The 19,035-nt window shown below is 48.2% G+C and overlaps 1 protein-coding gene across 4 annotated transcripts in view; it reads right to left on the bottom strand.

The window, feature by feature from the left end:
• LOC119464411 (nascent polypeptide-associated complex subunit alpha, muscle-specific form) overlaps nucleotides 1-19,035 on the bottom strand; it is an 85,446-nt gene that overhangs the window by 5,109 nt on the left and 61,302 nt on the right. For 3 of the 4 annotated variants that reach the window (XM_049656261.1, XM_049656262.1, XM_037725363.2), the window contains exons 7-8: nucleotides 16,334-16,566; nucleotides 7,219-7,332 (exon numbers count right to left, since the gene is read on the bottom strand). In XM_049656261.1, the coding sequence (XP_049512218.1) occupies nucleotides 7,219-7,332; nucleotides 16,334-16,566 (347 nt within the window). The remainder of the gene's footprint in view (nucleotides 1-7,218; nucleotides 7,333-16,333; nucleotides 16,567-19,035) is intronic. The other variant, XM_049656263.1, reaches the window with a different exon arrangement.

The following is a 19,035-nucleotide window of genomic DNA, read 5'->3' as shown; positions in this document are numbered from 1 at the left end:
ACAGGGTCTAAAGGCCCTCAAAAAGCATTTCAAAGACTAAAACGACATTGGTTGACAGAAAGTGTCGAATCGAAAATTGTTTGCTTCCAGTTCAGCAAAAACAGTTCATTTCTGGTTAAATCTTCAGAGTGAGAAAAATAAAGGTTTAGACCGGTTTCCGTTTCTTTGCATAACCAAAAAATAGGTACAGAAAAACAGCACACAGTAGAACCCCGCTCGTATGTTCCTCATTCATAGGTTTTCCCGGTTATAACATCACTAACGCCTGGTACCAGCTAAAGGCTTATAGACACCTAGATATTAGAGTCCTCCTTGATTTGTTGTCGTTTCCACAATGTTCCCGCATATGTTGCGACTTGGGTGCTTAATTACAAGAAAATATCAATTGTACCCTCTATAACGTAAAAAACCTAAAAGGAAATAATCAACCGGCCGTCCTACACACTCTATGTCTACGCACTTCTGACCACCACCAAGCGCTTTTGACAAGCCATGGTCTTCGTGAAAATTTCCGAAATTTCGTACACCTTACAGCCTGCCACTTGATATTATTACGATACCATCTAGAGATGCTAAAGAGACGAGCCGCCGCGAGAAAGACGAAGTGTGTCTGGGCTTTTGGCTCGAGCAAGGTGTCGGCCTGGCGGTTTTGGTTCCAGTGTAAATATATTGTAAATAGCTTCTTTCGTGTGTGTCTTTCCACACGTAACATCCTGGTGGAGGTACCGGGGTCGCGATGTTGGGCAACCGTGACGATTGGAGCAGGTGGACGAGCCGGCAGGCGAATAAAGCCGGTGGGGCGTAAGCGGCACTGGGGTACATCAGGAGGTTCTGCGAGAAGCGGCAACTCAAGGCGAAGGGTACTGGCAGAGCAGTCAATAAGAGCAGAATGCGCAGAGAGAAAACCGCGTTCATAACACCTGATGGCCTATACCAATTTAAAGTAATGCCGTTTGGATTATGCAATGCCCCTGCCACATTTGAGAGTATGATGGACTCCTTGCTCCAGGGTTTTAAATGGTCCACGTGTCTTTGTTACCTCGACGACGTCATCGTATTCTCGCCAACGTTCGACACTCACCTTGAGCGTCTAACAACTATACTTGATGTATTTCGAAAGGCGAAGCTGCAACTGAACTCGTCCAAATGTCGTTTTGGCCGCCGCCAAATTACGGTTCTGGGCCATCTCATCGACGCTTCCGGAGTACAGCCTGATCCCGACAAAACTCGTGCTGTCCGAGACTTCCCGGTTCCGAAGGCAGCCGCAGACGTTTGCAGTTTTGTTGGGCTATGCTCGTACTTTCGTCGTTTTGTTCAAGATTTTGCGGCAATTGCTAGACCCCTCACTAATCTGTTGAAGAAAGGCGTACAATTTTCGTGGGGTACTTCAGAAGCCACCGCCTTCTCTCGTCTCGTCACTCTTCTCACCTCACCACCAATTCTCGCCCACTTCGACCCTGATGCACCTACAGAATTGCGTACAGATGCCAGCGGTCATGGCGTAGGTGCCGTCTTAGCCCAGCGTCAGCGTGGCCAGGATCGCGTTATTGCTTACGCAAGCCGCCTCCTATCACCATCGGAGCGCAACTATTCCATTACGGAAAGAGAATGCCTTGCTGTAGTCTGGGCAGTTGCGAAGTTCCGGCCTTACCTTTACGGTCGTCCTTTCTGCGTAGTCACTGACTATCATGCCCTCTGCTGGCTCTCATCCCTAAAAGATCCTACAGGCCGGCTTGGTCGATGGGCTTTGAGGCTACAAGAGTTCTCATATTCCGTGGTGTACAAGTCTGGCCGCATGCACCAAGACGCTGACAGCTTGTCGCGTTACCCTGTTGACGACTCTGATTGCTCTAATATTGACAGTGCTGCTGCTTGCGTTTTCTCAGTATCCAAGCTCCTTAATTTCGCCGACGAGCAACGTCGTGATGCCTACATCAGAGCACTCATCGACCGTTTTGAACACGCTCCGGCCGATGCTACTCTACGCCTCTTCGTCCTCCGCGACGGTACTCTATACCGTCGTAACCTTCATCCGGACGGCTCTGAGTTACTACTTGTAGTACCAAAACACCTCCGCTCAACCGTTCTAGAAGAGCTTCACGACGCTCCAATGGCAGGACACCTTGGCGTATCTCGAACCTATGACCGAGTACGTCGCCGTTTTTTCTGGCCGGGCCTTGCACGTTCCGTACGGCGTTACGTCGCCGCTTGTGAGCTTTGCCAACGACGCAAGAAGCCTTCCCAGCTCCCCGCTGGTTACCTGCAGCCGCTCGACATCCCTGCCGAACCCTTCCATCGTGTCGGCTTAGACCTTCTCGGCCCATTTCCGGAATCTACATCAGGAAACAAATGGGTTGCCGTCGCTGCGGACTACGCGACCCGCTACGCCATAACACGCGCTCTTCCGACCAGTTGCGCTACTGATGTTGCGGACTTCCTCCTACACGATATCATTTTGATGCATGGTGCTCCGCGTCAAATGCTCACCGACCGCGGCCGTATGTTTTTGTCCAAAGTCATTGACGACATCATGCGTGCCTGCTCAATACAGCACAAAATTACCACCTCCTACCACCCACAAACGAATGGCCTCACTGAACGTTTGAACCGCACCCTTACAGACATGCTATCCAAATACGTTTCAACCGACCACCGTGACTGGGACCTGGCTCTACCTTACGTTACCTTTGCGTACAACTCTTCCCGTCTTGAAACTGCTGGATTTTCCCCGTTTTATCTCTTGTATGGCCGAGAACCGACGCTACCACTAGACACTGTGCTTCCGTCCACCACGGCTTCAACTAGCGATTATGCCCGTGATGCTATCGCCCGTGCTGACCATGCTCGTCAACTTGCGCATGCTCGTCTGGAAGTGTCCCAAGACAAACAGAAGCAACGCTACGACCTCCGTCACCGTGATGTGCGTTTTGCGCCGGGCACCCTTGTGTTGCTTTGGTCACCATCGCGTAAAGTGGGCCTTTGTGAAAAACTGCTCTCCTGTTACACAGGCCCATATCGCGTGCTCCGCCAAGTGACCGATGTCACATATGAAATCGTTCTAGCCACGCCCACTACGTCCTCCGCTGGGACAACCAGTGATATTGTCCACGTCGCCTGACTCAAACCCTACACCTCTCCAAGCGCCTTAGATATTTAACTGCACCGTGACGGTGCTTTCGCCGCCGGGGGGTAGTATTACGATACCATCTAGAGATGCTAGAGAGACGAGCCGCTGCGAGAAAGACGATGAAGTGTGTCTGGGCTTTTGGCTCGAGCAAGGTGTCGGCCTGGCGGTTTTGGTTCCAGTGTAAATATATTGTAAATAGCTTCTTTCGTGTGTGTCTTTCCACACGTAACAATATTAGGACCCCGGCTGTACGATAACATGCCAATCTGGCCTCAGACACAAATAAAAATAGCTATATTTTGTTTTTAATGTGTAATTAGCAATGTCGCCGGCTCCCCCTTGAAACCGAAACTAGCCAAGCCTAGTCGATCCAGTACTTGCCGAATGCACCCAAACTTTAGCATGACAAGCCAAGCCGCTAAGCGTTCAAGGGCTGCATTGGCTGCATTTGCTGTTTGTCGTGCAAGTCCCACACGTCCATTGTGTTTCATTTGTGTGTTAATTAAATAGCAACACGGTTGCCGGATGATTTCTTCAAGCAGTTTCAAGTGGTGCGAACTCCACCCTCGATATCAGCACAGAGGAGGGCAGTGATGACATGAGGGAAGTGTCAAACTATGACTGCTGCAAGAAACTCGCGATCATTCAGCTATCGTAACTCAGTCGACTTCGGTTATGTTTCCAGGGGCTGATGATACGGTGCATGCATTGGCTGACCAGATCACGGGCAAGCGTATGTGCACACAGCAATGCGTTGACAAAAATTGGGCCATATTCTCGCAAGATCACTTTCGAAGATACCACTACCTTTGACTCGAATTTCCTGTGACCGAAAAAAATGTCCGAATTAACTGAATGTCGAATTATCCACGGTATAAAAAAAAAAACTATAAACAAGTGCTTACTACCAAGACAACATGCTTTTATTTACTGAATGAATCCGCAAAGCCTGTTTCTATTTTTCACAAACGCAGTGCGGAAGCTGCAATTCTCCTCTCGGGACTGATTAGTGCTTGCAGCAGCAAAGGCCTCGCGACTTCCTTCGCAGCACGGTTGCAGCACGTCTTTATTCGAGACACGCTTTTCACTTACGCGCAAATCCACATTATTTTTTCACCAGTGAGCTGGTTGCCAACAGATTGTCCATCCATTGTGATGCAGCCAGCACTTTTCATACTTGACAGCTTCTGCCATGTTTGTGACATTGCGCAGGCAGCTATTGCACTGAGTCAAATTGAAACTACTGCTTGCTGCAACCGCTGCAGAAGAAACTGTGACCACTATCAAGACGAACATGGATTGGGTGGTGGTGATGCAGTTCTGAAGGCATGCAGGTGACATGCGCACCGAGTCAAAAAACTACTCTTTGGCACAACGGCTGCAATCTCTGCAGATGAAACCGCGGTCACTATCAACACCACACATTTCACAATCCATGGCAAGGAATGCTAGTCACCTAGCAATGGAGGCGCCTGTTCCTTCTTTCGTCCTTCTTTCTGCCTACACCTCTTCTTTCTTTCACGATTCTTTCTGCGGCCTTACCAGCACGTGGAGAAATGTAATCCGCCTCTAGCAAGACAGTTGTAGTGTCCATGGCAAGGAATGCTAGTGTCGCCTAGCAATGGAGGCGCCTCTTCCTTCTTTCTGCACACACCTCTTCTTTCTTTCACGATTCTTTCTGCGGCCTTACCAGCTACGCACGCGGAGAAATGCAATCCGCCTCTAGCAAGACAGTTGTAGTGTCCATGGCAAGGAATGCTAGTGTCGCCTAGCAATGGAGGCGCCTCTTCCTTCTTTCTGCACACACCTCTTCTTTCTTTCTCGATTCTTTCTGCGGCCTTACCAGCACGTGGAGAAATGTAATCTGCCTCTAGCAAGACAGTTGTAGTGTCCATGGCAAGGAATGCTAGTGTCGCCTAGCAATGGAGGCGCCTCTTCCTTCTTTCTGCACACACCTCTTCTTTCTTTCACGATTCTTTCTGCGGCCTTACCAGCTACGCACGCGGAGAAATGCAATCCGCCTCTAGCAAGACAGTTGTAGTGTCCATGGCAAGGAATGCTAGTGTCGCCTAGCAATGGAGGCGCCTCTTCCATCTTTCTGCACACACCTCTTCTTTCTTTCACGATTCTTTCTGCGGCCTTACCAGCTACGCACGCGGAGAAATGTAATCCGCCTCTAGCAAGACAGTTGTGGTCTTCATGGCAAGGAATGCTAGCCACCTAGCAATGGAGGCGCCTGTTCCTTCTTTCGTCCTTCTTTCTGCCTGCACCTCTTCTTTCTTTCACGATTCTTTCTGCGGCCGTACCAGCCAAGCAGGCGGAGAAATCTAATCCGCCTCTAGCAAGACAGTTGTTTTCTCGGCGTCAGCATCTCTTTTGCCACGCCACTCTATACACAATGCTGCAGTATTGCATGGCAGCGGAATATATTAAAAATAGCAACAGCACGGCCGAGAGCCAACAGCGACGTTTTTGTGGATAGCTCGCTCATATGGTGACAATTGATAAACTGATGGGTTGATGGGCGAAATGGTTAATTTTGGGCCTGTCACTATAAGAACCTTTCAGAATAATGAACAATTTGCTGCAGTCCCCTGAAGTTCGTTATATCAAGATTTTGCTGTACCCCCCCCCCTCCCCCCTTCCATCCTTCAAAAATTTCTGGGGAGAAGCCTGAACTCGAACATATTTTTCCTTGCCATGTCTCCTATTACCCAGCTGCACAACCCCAACAGGCACTACATACACACCAAAATAACTACGTTTAGGACACACTGCACTACATTTCAGTGGACACGTGCTTAAAATTTAGTTTATGCGAATCATATCAATATAAATAAGAATGAAAGAAAACCTGGCTTATTAGGATTAGCTTCTCACTGCAAACTACTTCGACTGTGTCTTTTTCACAAGGTATATTACACTGACCCCATCCTCAAAGACCACCTGTTCCGTCAACCATCCTACATGTCCTTCTGCACCGATCATCAATTCAAGGTTGCTGTCCCATCGAGCTGCACCAATATCAACTTTAACTCATTTATACTAAGAACTGAACAATTGGAACCACCTTCCTGCCGCCATCGCTGCCATCTTTGATGCCACTAAATTCAAAGAACTTGTCCCCAATCACCTCCACTCTTTTCTGTAATACCTTCGGGCCGAGAGTATGAAAAATAAATATGTGCAAGGTGTGCAAGGAAAAATTAAGTTGGAACATGGACACTGGGGAGTATCTTCAAAGAACTAGCACAACCGTGTCAGTGGCTCTCTCTCATTTTTTTTACAGTAATTATTGGTATCGCATAACTTTTCGCAGTGGTTGGGCACTGCAGTGCACTCCAATACACTACAGTCAACGACCTATTTTTCAGACATGCCCAATAATTTACTTTGTGCCATGACCGCAGGTCCGAAACGACATTAATCGAAGCCACCACCGCCGCCATTCTGATTATCTTGCAGCCATGAACCAGTGCTCTTGCACACTGATCCACTCAATGCTAGGCCTAGCTGCCAGCTGTTCGGCACCGTATTTTTCACTGAAAGAATTTGACACTGCCAGCTAGACTCCGCCTTTTGCATCATTACGGATAGCTTTGAATCGTGCAAAGTACAGCAAGGAACAAGTGTTTAAAATTTTGGTTCCCAAAAGTCAGCTTCGCCGTAACACAGCACTGTCACAGAGTCGAGTATACCAAGAATAGAAAGGGGTCCCTGTCGCGGGACACAGTATGTACATTCTTTAATTATACACATGCGCACCCGCTGTCTCCCGTGACAGTATGAGCACCGATCTGACTATAAGTGTACTGGCATGCCTTCAGGGTTATTTCAGACGTGCGTATGGCAATTTGAGCCCTTAAAAGCAGTAAAAACTATGCATTCATTTTTTTGGACAGCCCGATTTTTCGGAAGTTTTCGCGACACCTAGGGAGTCTGAAAAATCCAACATTGACTGCACATGCAGAAAACAGTTGATTGTGCCTTTATAATATGAAGTATTCTTTAGCTTTGAGGTGTGTAGTGCCTATTTCACAAAGCCCAGCGCTTAGACTTGGGTCATGAAAATTTGGAGCCAGGGTGCTTACCATCGGCGAGCGGTGACCCCTGCGGCATCAACAGTGGTGGCGGCGAGTTGGAGGCGCTCTGGCTTCTAGCTGGTGCTGGGGGACGTAGGGTCAAATTCAAGGGTGGAGGGGGACCTGAACACAGGAGGGACATTTCATTTACCAGCTGCACAACACTCCTCCGTGTCCACACAAATGCAGTCAGTGAATGGAACTTCCAGGTGCCCAATCATGCGCAATGTCACATTCTACGAATAGCCGTTGCAACCTTTCAGCACAGAATTAGAGAAATCATGAAAACGAGAACAGATACAGAGCCCTGTCTCCCAACTAATCTTTATTCACAAGCATGCACACACTGATGGCCTAATCAAGATGACACAACACTATCAACCAACCAAACTAAAGAATACGTGCAGCGGCACTTGTCAAAAAACAGTAAAAACCGTATCACCTAAGTCATCCTCCTCACTAGTATGACAGGAATGAAAGGTCTTTATCTGACAGGTGGACTGGCACCATACTCACGTACATACACATCACCATTACTTCAATCATTTCATGGCCTCCTTGTGGTCTGCACTCTTTCCCAAAATAGTTATAATGAAGTCAATAAAATTGGCAATTTCCTTCGTTATACGAAAATATTTTTGTACTGAAGCAAATAAGAGGTCACCAATAAATTTTCTAACACGGAAGGGGCTGCAACATTTTCCATATCGGGCAATCAAAGAAAGCAAATCTGAATGAGAAAAAACAATTTGGTTGAATTTCTGAGTCAATGACGAAAGATACGGTTTCATGCCGTGTCGACGATATTGTCACATCAGCAGTACAAAATAAGCGAAGGCAGCTACGCTTTCACATCTACTCCACCCCTGTGGATGATAATGTCACCTGCAGTGAGATGACGCTATCATGAATGCTTCGTCTGCCTCTCGTTTCAACACGTCTACAAAACTCGAGATTACGTAACCTCCCATACTAAACGAGTGGGAAGACAGCACAACAGATGCCACGCCCTCTCTTTGCACACGTGGCAGATTACCTCTAAAACAGGGCACACGTGCTGCAGATATGCTAAGCCGTGCACAGCCATGGCCGTGCCAGAAAAGGTGATGCGCGCCAACCTGCCCCTCACTCCCTCTCCCCAGCGCGAGCACTTGATCTATTAAATACACTGTGTTCTATGAACAAAAGAAGTTATGAAAAGTTAAATACTTCATTATATCGAGAACTTCATTATATTTAACTTCATCATAACAAGGTGTAATAAACCCATTCTACAGTATAATTCTGCGCTGAAGTCCAGCAATGTATTGCAATTTAACTCCATCAAAATGAAACAGCACAAAGTGGACGAAGGACAATAGACACGGACAACAGGGACACTGCTACTTTGCTCCGTTTGATTTAGACAATGTCAGCCTACCAATTCACTCAGCCTTGCCATTCTGATTCAGAATTTTAACTCCCTAAATCATCAAATCTATAAAATGACACCAGGACCTAACCTGGACTAGCAGGAAGTATCTTGGGTGCTATGCTAGAGAACACGATTACTGGATGTGGCATGGTCACGACAAAACTTCTTTTGGAACAGAAAAGGAAAAAAGAGAAGACAAGTTTTCAAGAACATATAATAGTACAAATATCACACCAATGATTTGGACTTGAGAGGGATGGCCTGCAAGTAGGAATAATGCCTGAAAGTTGGAAGTTTAAGAAAACAGATGCACCAGAAAAGAAGTGCGATTTCAAATATGGTCAGGAAAGCTCTTCACTGCATTGCTGCATGCATGTGTGCATGCATGCAAGCCAGGTCAGCTTGTATTTCAGCTCTGTCAAAGCACTGCCACAGACATGAAAGCACAGTCAATGCATGCAACCAATCTGACCTGTCTGGTAACTCAGAACTGAGAGATGAACTACTCAGTATTTCCCTCGCTTAATTGTAGTCCTCATCAATGAGAACAGTGCTGGTGATGTTCGCAACCATTGAAGCTACCTAATCATTCCGAGCAATCAAAATTGGTCAATTTTAGGATCTAAATAACGAAAGCTTGGGCCTATTGAAATGCATGGACGCCGGCCTGGACCTTTAGTCGGAATCGAACTAACCGAAAAATTAAATTAACCAGAGTCGAATTAAAGGGTCCCTGAAACAGTTTGTACAAATTTTGCAGACGCGCAGGGTACAGCTACAGTAAAACATTCACACCACAATTTAAGCGAAGCGTCTCATTTTCACAGAGCTACGGATGGTTACAAGTTACCATCCTCCCTAGCCATGCTTTTCCTTCTCAACTTGTTTGCCGAGTGATAGGGGCTAATCTCCACCTTCCCTGGCTCTGCATCATGATGTAACGTCATGTTGTCTACTTCCATTTGTCTTGGAGCCAGAGCACGAAGCCTCCCCAATCCCCAGCAAGAACTATCCAAGCAGCGTGCGTTGCGAGCGTTCCATTGCAGCGCCGAGCATGTCCAGTATTCGGGTAAATGGAGGTGGCGTTTTGACAGCTGGGCGGAAGCATGAAACGCGAGCGGCCTGCATGGTGCAGCCACATGGTGGTGCAGAGCTCAACCAGCCAAACAAAGAGCTAATATTGCTGTATTCAAGTGCAAAATATTTGAAACATTTAAAGACAACATTTTCACGATTACCTGCTGCCAAAAATTTATGCCAGCAGTAAAGTAGAATGCACTTGGTTACTGCTGCATTAGCTTTGAGTTTGACTGGTTGAGCTCTGCACCACCAGGCGGCTGCACCCTGCAGGCCGCTTATGTTTGAGTCTCCACCCATCCGGCAAAACACCCAGTCAGCCTGCACTTACAGGAATTCCAGACATGCTAAAGCTCTCTATTGTGGTAGGAATCCTTCAGCATGAAGTGACGGCCAGAAACGCGTAGATCCTGGTGCTGATTGGTTGGATATGACAGCCTGATGCGCAGCAGCCACTCTGCTTGCCTGTTGCCTAGCTGAGGGACATAATGTTGCAGCTTGACATGTCGCTGATCGCTAGATTTGCAGCCCACAATGTTACAAGGGCGATCCATGGTGCTCAAAAAAAGAAACCTCGCAACGAACACTAACCGCACAGCTCCCATTAATGCGGACCATGTTCTAACACAAGCAGGCCACACTAGAGCACTGCACGGACTCGGGCTTACCCGAAAGCCCGGGCCGCCGGCCCGGCCGGCCAGGTAGAGGAGTTTTTTCACGGGCTCGGGCTGGGCTCGGGCACGGAGTGTGCTTTTTGACCCGGGCCCGGGCCGGGCTCGGGCTTTATGCGAGTTATTCTCGGGCTTCTCAACTCTGAAAAACATGTATTTTTCGGTCTCGGGCCGGGTTCGGGCCGGTTTCGAGTCGGGCTCGGGCCGGGCTCAGGCTTAAGGTAAAGGGGTGGCGGGCCGGGCCGGGCGGGTAACGGATTATTTCCGGGCCTGGGTCTCACCATAAAAGTTTTGATCGGGCTCGGGCGGCCCGGGCCGCCAATGTAAAACGGGCCCGGGCAGTGCTCTAGGCCACACTTCCTGTGTGCCAGAAGTGCTTGAGTGTAGTGATAAATCATTCTGTATTCTCTTTCTGTAACTTTTTTTTTTTATAGAAACAATTGAACCAACATCCCAACTATTATGAACAACATTTATTTACCATAAAGTTGGAAAAATTATGAATGACACAACGTGGGTAGCTACTTGGATTGCTCACCCGAGACGTCACGCGTGCCGCTATGTACCGCAATTACTCGCATAATGAGCGCACTCGCATAATGAGCGCACTCGCATAATGTACGCACCCCCAGATTGGTCGCAAGAAATCTTAATTTCTTTTTTCCTCGCTAATGAACGCACCCCAAACTTTGCAACTGTTCAGTCCCACGATTGAACGGCCATGATGTAGTTCTCCGGAGAGACGAATTCTTTACTCTCGCACATGTGTTTGCATACAAGCAAGCACATTTAACCTCACTGCCCGTCAATGTGTTGGAAATACTTAACGATGCCACATGAGAAACGCCGAGAACATGTAAAAAAAATTATACTGCTAACTTCTGTAGGCAGCTCATCCACAATAGCAGAAAACGTGCTGTGGCAGCACACTGGCAGTGGCGATGGGTTTGATGACTGAGAAGCTGACGGCACAGCCATGACGAGTAAGAACTGGCTGCGTGTTATTATGGTAGCTTGGGGCCTGATGGAAAGAGCGACTGTGATAACGCTCAGCCTGTTACAGTAGAACCCCTACTGTTACGTTCCTGGGTGCTGCGTTTTCCTGGCTGTTACGTCGTTTTCGGCCGGTCCCGGCACAGCTCCCATAGAACCCAATGCATTAGGAACCCCGCTGTTACGTCGCAAGTGTGGGAACGTTCCCGCATGTTACGTCGCGAATCGACACTCTAAACGGCTAGTGCCGACGGCCATATTGACTTTTCACGTAGCTTGACTTGACTTGACTGTAGGATTAGCCGCACAATGGGCGACGCCCATTACGTTTCCGGCTCCCGCCAGCAAAATTATGGCCTTCGAGATCAGTATTTACTATTTATAGGTGGCGAGTTTTTAGCATTAAAATTTGTTTCGGCGCACGCATATAAAAGCAGGGCCTTCGAGATTCGTTTCCGATGCCCAGAGAGCTGTCGCGTTGGCGTGGACTCATCGTCATCGCGTCCAAGTGGTCCGTCCTTGCTTCCCGCAGTTATCTCGCGCTGCCTTTGTGTTGCGAGTCGTCGCATGAGGTGGTTGTGCTAGCGTCGTTCTTCCGCTTCGACATTATAACTCCGACGCTCCAAGTTGTCTGCCTGCCGCTGCGCCAAACGCTCCTGCTTATCAACGTGGCTGACTGTGTGTAGTGGCTCCCTTGCTCCGTCGCTCATCTCCTTCGGTTCAGGCCGCACGGACGTGCAGAAACAAGTTTTTGGCTCCAGTCTGAGCCGTCTTTGTTTGACTGCCGTGGAAGCATAGTCTACCACCAGGATGGCATCAAGAAAACGAAAAGCATTTTCGCTGCAAGAGAAGCTGAATATCCTCCGCGCTGTGGAAGAAAATCCGACGCGGAAGAGGGTGTGTTTAGCGAAGGAACTAGGACTAACGCCTTCAACTCTCAATACCATTGTCGCAAGAAGGAGCGAAATTGAAGAAAACACCAGAAACTTTGCCGGCGGATGCAAGCAAGCCCGGGGTGCGGAGCACACGCCGCTTGATGAAGCCGTATTCAAGTGGTTTAAACAAGCGAGGGCCGCAGGAGTCAACTTTGACGGCACCATCTTGCGAGAAAAAGCAATTGAGATTGCCGACAAGCTGGGCATTGACAGTTTTTCTGCGTCAAACGGATGGATCGACCGATTCAAGAAGAGGCATGGAATATGCTACCGGACGGTCAATGGAGAGGCTGCTAGCGTCGACACAGCAACCGTTGACAGCCTGGAAAGAGACCGTGGCGTCCGTTATCAGCGGCTACGCACCCAGGGATATCTTCAATGCCGATGAAGCAGGCCTTTTCTTCAAAGTGCAGCCATCCAAGACACTGAGCCTAAAAGGTGAGGCTTACCACGGAGGAAAATGCAGCAAGGAACGCTTAACAGTGCTGCTGTGCTGCAACTCAGATGGCTCCGAATTGATGAAACCCTGGGTTATCGGCAAATTTCGGAACCCACGCTGCTTCAAGAATATTCGCCACCTGCCCTGCCACTACAGGAACAATAGCAAGGCCTGGATGACATGCTCGCTTTTTGAAGAGTTTTTGTCTTATATGGACTCGAAGATGGGCTGCCAGGACAGGAAAGTAATTCTTTTTCTAGACAACTGCTCCGCGCATCCGAAAGACACCAAGTCGCTACGAAATATCAAGGTGGTTTTTCTGCCCGCCAACACCACAAGCCACCTTCAGCCCTTGGACGCTGGCATAATCAAAAACGTAAAGCACTTCTACCGGAAATGCATTGTAAAGCGATCTCTGGCCAATGTGGAGCGTGGCAAACAGCCGACAGGCATCACAATCATAGATGCCATGCACTATTTAGCTTCGGCGTGGAGCGCTGTCACTGCAAGTACGGTTCAGCACTGCTTCGCGAAGTGCTTCAGCGCGCGTGTAGACGGCACCGAAGAAGCCATTGGAGATGAAGCCTTCGCAGACTGCGACGAACTCTGCACAGCGATGCAAACTGTTGGTGATGGAATCGCGTACAGTGATTACGTTTCTATTGATGACGCCGTTGTCACCTCCGAGGTTTTATCTGTGGACGAAATCGTGGCCGAGTGTGCCGATGTGTGCAGCAGTGAAGACGAAGTTGAGGAGGAGGAGGGGGAAAAGGAGCAGCTGCTGGATCCAACCTCCTCGTCGGCCGTAACGGCACTAGATTTGCTCAGAAGGTACGTGAGCTCAAGCGACGATGTCGAGTGCCACACGGCACTGCAGCTTCTCGAAAAACGCCTCGTGCTGCTGGGGCATGAGAAAATGCGCCAGGCAACGCTTCACGATTTTTTCAAGCGCTAGCACTGAAATTGTGTGCCAAGCACCACTGCTCTCATTTTTCAATTTTTCCCATTTCTCGGCTCTTACGTTTCCTGGCTCTTACGTTTTTTTTTTACGGTCCCGTGAAAAACGTAACAGCGGGGTTCTACTGTATCACCACAGCCTTGCCGCCAGTACCGGCACAAAGGCACCTCGCAGACTCTAGAGAAAAAAAAAAACAGCAACTGGCTCTCTGCAACAGTTACTTTACGTAATTTACGGACTTTACTCTGACCTAATAGCAGAGAGGGTGCGCGCAATGCATAGGCGCACGAGAGAGTCCGAGTGAAGAAGGCGCGGCCGGCACTTAGTCGGCATAGTGAGCCTAGTAGGGTATAGTGTCGAATTCACATGTCTGTTGCTCGTGTGTTGCGTGTTGTGCCCGTCTTTGGTTTTCCTGTGTGCGATGCGCTCCTAGTCGAGTTATATGCCTGCTGTGGGACAGAGAGTTTATCTCTGTGGACAGAGAGGACCTACCCAAATGACTCAGTGCATCTGTACAATATCATTAAAATAGCTTCATGATCCGTTTAATGGAAATCTACTGTATTGGACTGAATAAGCCATAACAGTACAGTGGAATCTCGATACGATCTTTACGGGAACCCCAAAATAAAGCGTATCATCTGAAAATCGTATCATTCAACGTATTATCCAACTAAATCGTATGATCGGGAAAAAAAGAAAAAACGTACAGTTAAACCTGGATATAACGAAATTGACAAATTCCCGAAAAACTTCGTTATAAAGAGGATTTCGTTATATGCAGGTTCGGCACGAAAATTCGAAAAAGAAACGCTTACCGTATTTACTCGATTCTAACGCGCCCTCAGTTGTAACGCGCACCTGTTTTCTGTTTTCGTCGAAGCACTCATCCTTGGAATGTCACACCAGGTACCGGATGCGTGGACGTGTGTCGTTTTGCACAAGCGCGAGGTATCGGAAACGAAGAGCGAGCATCACGATGGCGTCATGGCGTTGTATAGTGTTACAGTTGAACCCCACTGTTACGTTCCCGGGGGCTGCGTTTTCACAGCTGTTACATCGTTTTCGGACGGTCCCGTCACAGCTCCCTTAGAACCCAATGCATTGGTAACCCCGCTGTTGCGTCACAACTGTGGGATCGTTCCCACATCATACGTTGCGAACTGCCACCCCGCGCCGGCCCGAGCGGCCATTTTGACTTTTGATGTCGCTTGGCTTGGTGGCTTGACGATGGCATTGGCCACCCAAAGTGCCGAGGGCGACAACTATGACGTATTTTCGGTTTCTGCCAGCAAAAGTATGGCCCTTGAGATCCGTATTTGCTATATAACGATGGTGTCTATGGCGTGTTGTGGCCCTAAAATTGGTTTTGGCTCATTCATATTCCGTATAAAGTCTAAGGGAAATAACGCAGTCGCCGCGCACCGTATGCTGTATGTGCGAGTAAAAACGTGCGAGGGGAGCCGACGACCGCGTCTAAATCTCGCGCGCGCTAGAAAAGCAGGGAGGACGCGCGCCTTCTCCCGTTACGCTCGAGGCACCGGCGAGGGAGCAAGGGGGGAGGGATAGCGGGGTGGCGTTACTCTGGCATCAACTGCGTACTGCGCGGCGGCGCACGGTTGCGTGGGCCGTATCTTGAAAGCGATCTGCGTTGGGGCAGAGCCTAGCAGTGTAAGTGCGTCGGCGGCTCGTATCTTTGTGTGCTCAGTTTGCGTTCAAGCGATAGACAACAGCACGAAGGTCACTTCGCTCGCTTCTCCAGTGGCGCTTCCACACGCCGCCAGCGTTTGACAGCGCGTGTCCGCGCTCATCGAGTGTGATGTGTCACAGTGTGTACCAGCGCGTCGGCAACATCAACTGGAAAAGGAGAGAGTACCGGCTTGGCGGGCTAGGCCAGCTGCAGCAAGCGGCAGGATCAGGTTTGAATGAAGGGAGGGGCAAAGGTCACGCCCGCGGCGACAAGATCGCCGGGTCCAGGGGTTGCAGGCCCGCCTCGCTCACGCACGCACGCACACGTGTGCTCGCTTCGCATTCCGTCGCGGCGGAGAAGGTGCTTTTGGTTGCTGCTTGTGCAAAAATGACAAAATTTGGGGCGAAATCTCTAGGTTGTCGGAGGGGAAAATTCGTTATATCGAGGGGGTCTCCCGCTGCCACTTCGTTACGTAGAGGTTACCCCATAGAAGCACATGTATTTACATGTGCTTCTATGGGGTAACGGTGGAGAATAGAAAACTTCTATTCAGGAATTCGTTATATGGAGGTTCGTTATAAGCAGGTTTAACTGTATTATCCCGAGAAACGTATTATGCAGAATCGTATCAACGAGGTTCCACTGTAGCATTGTTACTCAGCCGCTAAGCATAATGCCAAGAAGGTGCTGGAAATGTATTGAAGCAAAAGGTCGCCCTGTCTGCTCATCATGCTGAATGAGTTTATGTGTGCTGTCATGCAGGCAAAGCTTGAAAAGCCAAGTTTCAAGTTTCAAAGAGCCTAAAATCAAGTCTTAAAAGCCTAAAGAGGCAACAGCTACCACTGTTAGTGGTAAAACCAAGGCTCTGCTTTGATAGCCCTCTGATTTGTTCAGACTTCTTAAAATGGTTGAAGGTGAAACTATGCCATTCTTATACTTCAGCTCACCTAGAGGGGGCGCCTGAGGCAGGCACTTGGGCGAGGGCGCAGCCCTGGTGGCTGACGGGGGCCGCTGCTGGTTGCTGTCGTCGTCGCCTCCATCCTCATCTTCCGTGCTGTTGTTCGTGTTGTTGCAGCCCCCTGAGGTGCTGTCATCAGGCGTTGCCATTCGCGCTGTTGCCAGGCTTCCTGAAGGTGTCAGGGGCGCTGTCTCTGGCCATGACGTGCACCGGGAACTGCCCCTGTATGAGCACAGAAACATTTTCACCCAAGGCACAACATCGACCCAGGCATACCCTCACGATGAAAACAAGAAGCTATGGCTTTCACCACACTATCCGAGACAAGCACAAGAAAACAACTACTGGCAGAACATTCAGAAATCCAAGTGCTGAAAGAAAAATTATCTAAACCAAGCTCGTGCAGATTTGCTGGTACTTTCAGCAATCAAACATGTGAAACATGGTTATAGTGCTAACGAAGATGAAACACAAACAAAATGCACAGGACAGGCGCTGGAATGATTTCTAATTTGCATTTTGTGTTTTTAACTTTTGTCTTTCTTTGTGCTGCAAACACATTTTATAAATCCAGTAACCAACTCGCCCAGCTTTAAGAAATACAGTGTAGTCCACTTATAACGATATCAAAAGGACCGACAAATCCGATTGTTATAACCGATCACCCCTATATCTGGACTGCCGTAAAGAAAAGCTGCTGTACATATCTTTGTAGCTCCAAACCCAAATTTGCCACTTGCACTAAAGTATAGAAGTTGTAGAAAGTATGCAGTGAAAAATAAAATGTTTATACCTCTAAACAGCGCATCAAGCATTAGGCTGAAATACAGTCAAACCTCGATATTGACGGGAAATAAGTTGGCACGTGAACGTGATGACACTGGCCCCTTGAGGCGAGAACGACGAAGTTCGTGGTGGCGCGCGCGCTTTCCAAGGACCAGCCATTGCTAAAGGCAGCCGTTTTTTTGCCAATCTGTCGCTGGTCAACTATTCTAGCTGTACTAGCTGGGTGACAATATAAGGAACCTCGATTTGAAGAACTATTTTTATTTCCCGATCTTAGTTCCACTGAATCAACGAAACGTCGAACTAACGAAATTCACGATATAACAAAGTTTTTCCCTGCAAGTACTTCATTACATCGAGGTTCGAATGTAGTCAGAAATTTGCACTTGCTTTCACGGCAGCTTTAGGTTTATGACCACAGTGGGCATCACGTCCAGCTGGAGTGCGAACACTGGTGGCAATGCTTTAGCATGCATGGAATCAATGAGCGACTCAATTGACCACAGCGCACTTTGCTTGAACATCAGGGTCAAAGATGGGCTAGAGTCAATCTCGTCGTCACTGCCGCTACTGTGGTCGCCTTCACAGCACAACATGCCCTTCTGTCATGACTACGATCAATTCGTCGGAGTAGGTGATCGTAGTTGCAGAGCGAGGCAGCACTGCCACTCTTGGAAACTCCTCCATTGAAGCACCACCTGTTTCATCGTCAGTAGCAACATGTTCCCAGAGCTCGATATGTCAGCAGTTTCCACTGTTCAGTTCAGTTTTACTTCTTTAAGACCCCTTTGCTAGGGGTATTAGATAAGGGGTGGGTAGAGTTGATAATGCAAACATAAACACGGGTATTCAGAAAAGCTGTACAAGAAAGCTACATTTCACAAGTGCATAAAAGCAGAAAGAAGGGAAAAAAATGACACGTGAAAAAGCTGATTATTTTTCAGCCAACAAAGACACATTTTCGAAGAACGATGTCGGGCAAGTGATTTCAGCGACGTGGTGGGGAAGGGCGTTCCAGTCTGATGCTGTGCGGGAAAAAAAAAAAAGACGAAGAAAAAGTAGTTGTATGGGAGCGTGACCGTAAGACTTGTAATGGGTGCCTAGTTCGTAGCGATATGCATGCGGGTGGTGTGATATATGGCTCGTGAATTAGGGAACTGTAAAGGAACTTATGAAAGAGGCAAAGGCTGGCTGTAGCGCGGCGACGTGTAAGGGGCTATAGTTGCTCTTAAGGATGACACGCTTACGTCATATGAGTAGGATGAATGAATGTATCAGACGACGCGGTTTTGAAAGGACTCGAGTGCGTTAGAAATATAGGCTTGATATGGATTCTAGATGGGTGATGCGTATTCAACTTTCGGTCTGATAAGGGATTTGAAAACAAGGAGTTTTACGTTCTGTGGGGCGTCATGCAAGTGTCGTCTCATGAAGCCAAAAGTTCTGTTAGCTGATGAAAGCATGTTGGAAATATGCGTACCCCAACTGAGATCATGAGAAAGTGTTTACTATTGGAAACGTTTACTATTGTATAAGAGGACAGGAAAGGGTTACGGCGGTGGTTAAAAGATATATGTTTACATTTGTTGGGATTAAGAGACATTAGCCAATGTTCACTCCAAGATTGCACGTTGTTAAGACTTTGTTGTAAGGTGTTTTCGTCAGTAACATGAGAAACTGGATGGTAAATCACGCAGTCATCGGCGAAAATTCATATCTTGCAAGATACATGTAGGGGTAAGTCATTAATAGAAATTAAAAAGAGAAGAGGACAAAGAACTGATCCCTGCAGGACACCAGAAGTTACAGGGAGAAGAGTGGATGATTTGTAATTTATAGAAACGAACTGGTAGCGATCAGTAAGGAATGCTTCGAGCCATTTGAGTACGTCACCGTGTAAGTTCA

This window comes from Dermacentor silvarum, chromosome 9 (assembly GCF_013339745.2).
Source record: "Dermacentor silvarum isolate Dsil-2018 chromosome 9, BIME_Dsil_1.4, whole genome shotgun sequence".
Classification (NCBI taxonomy): domain Eukaryota; kingdom Metazoa; phylum Arthropoda; class Arachnida; order Ixodida; family Ixodidae; genus Dermacentor; species Dermacentor silvarum.
Note: the sequence above shows the minus strand (reverse complement) of the source record. Positions and strands in the feature narration are given on the sequence as shown.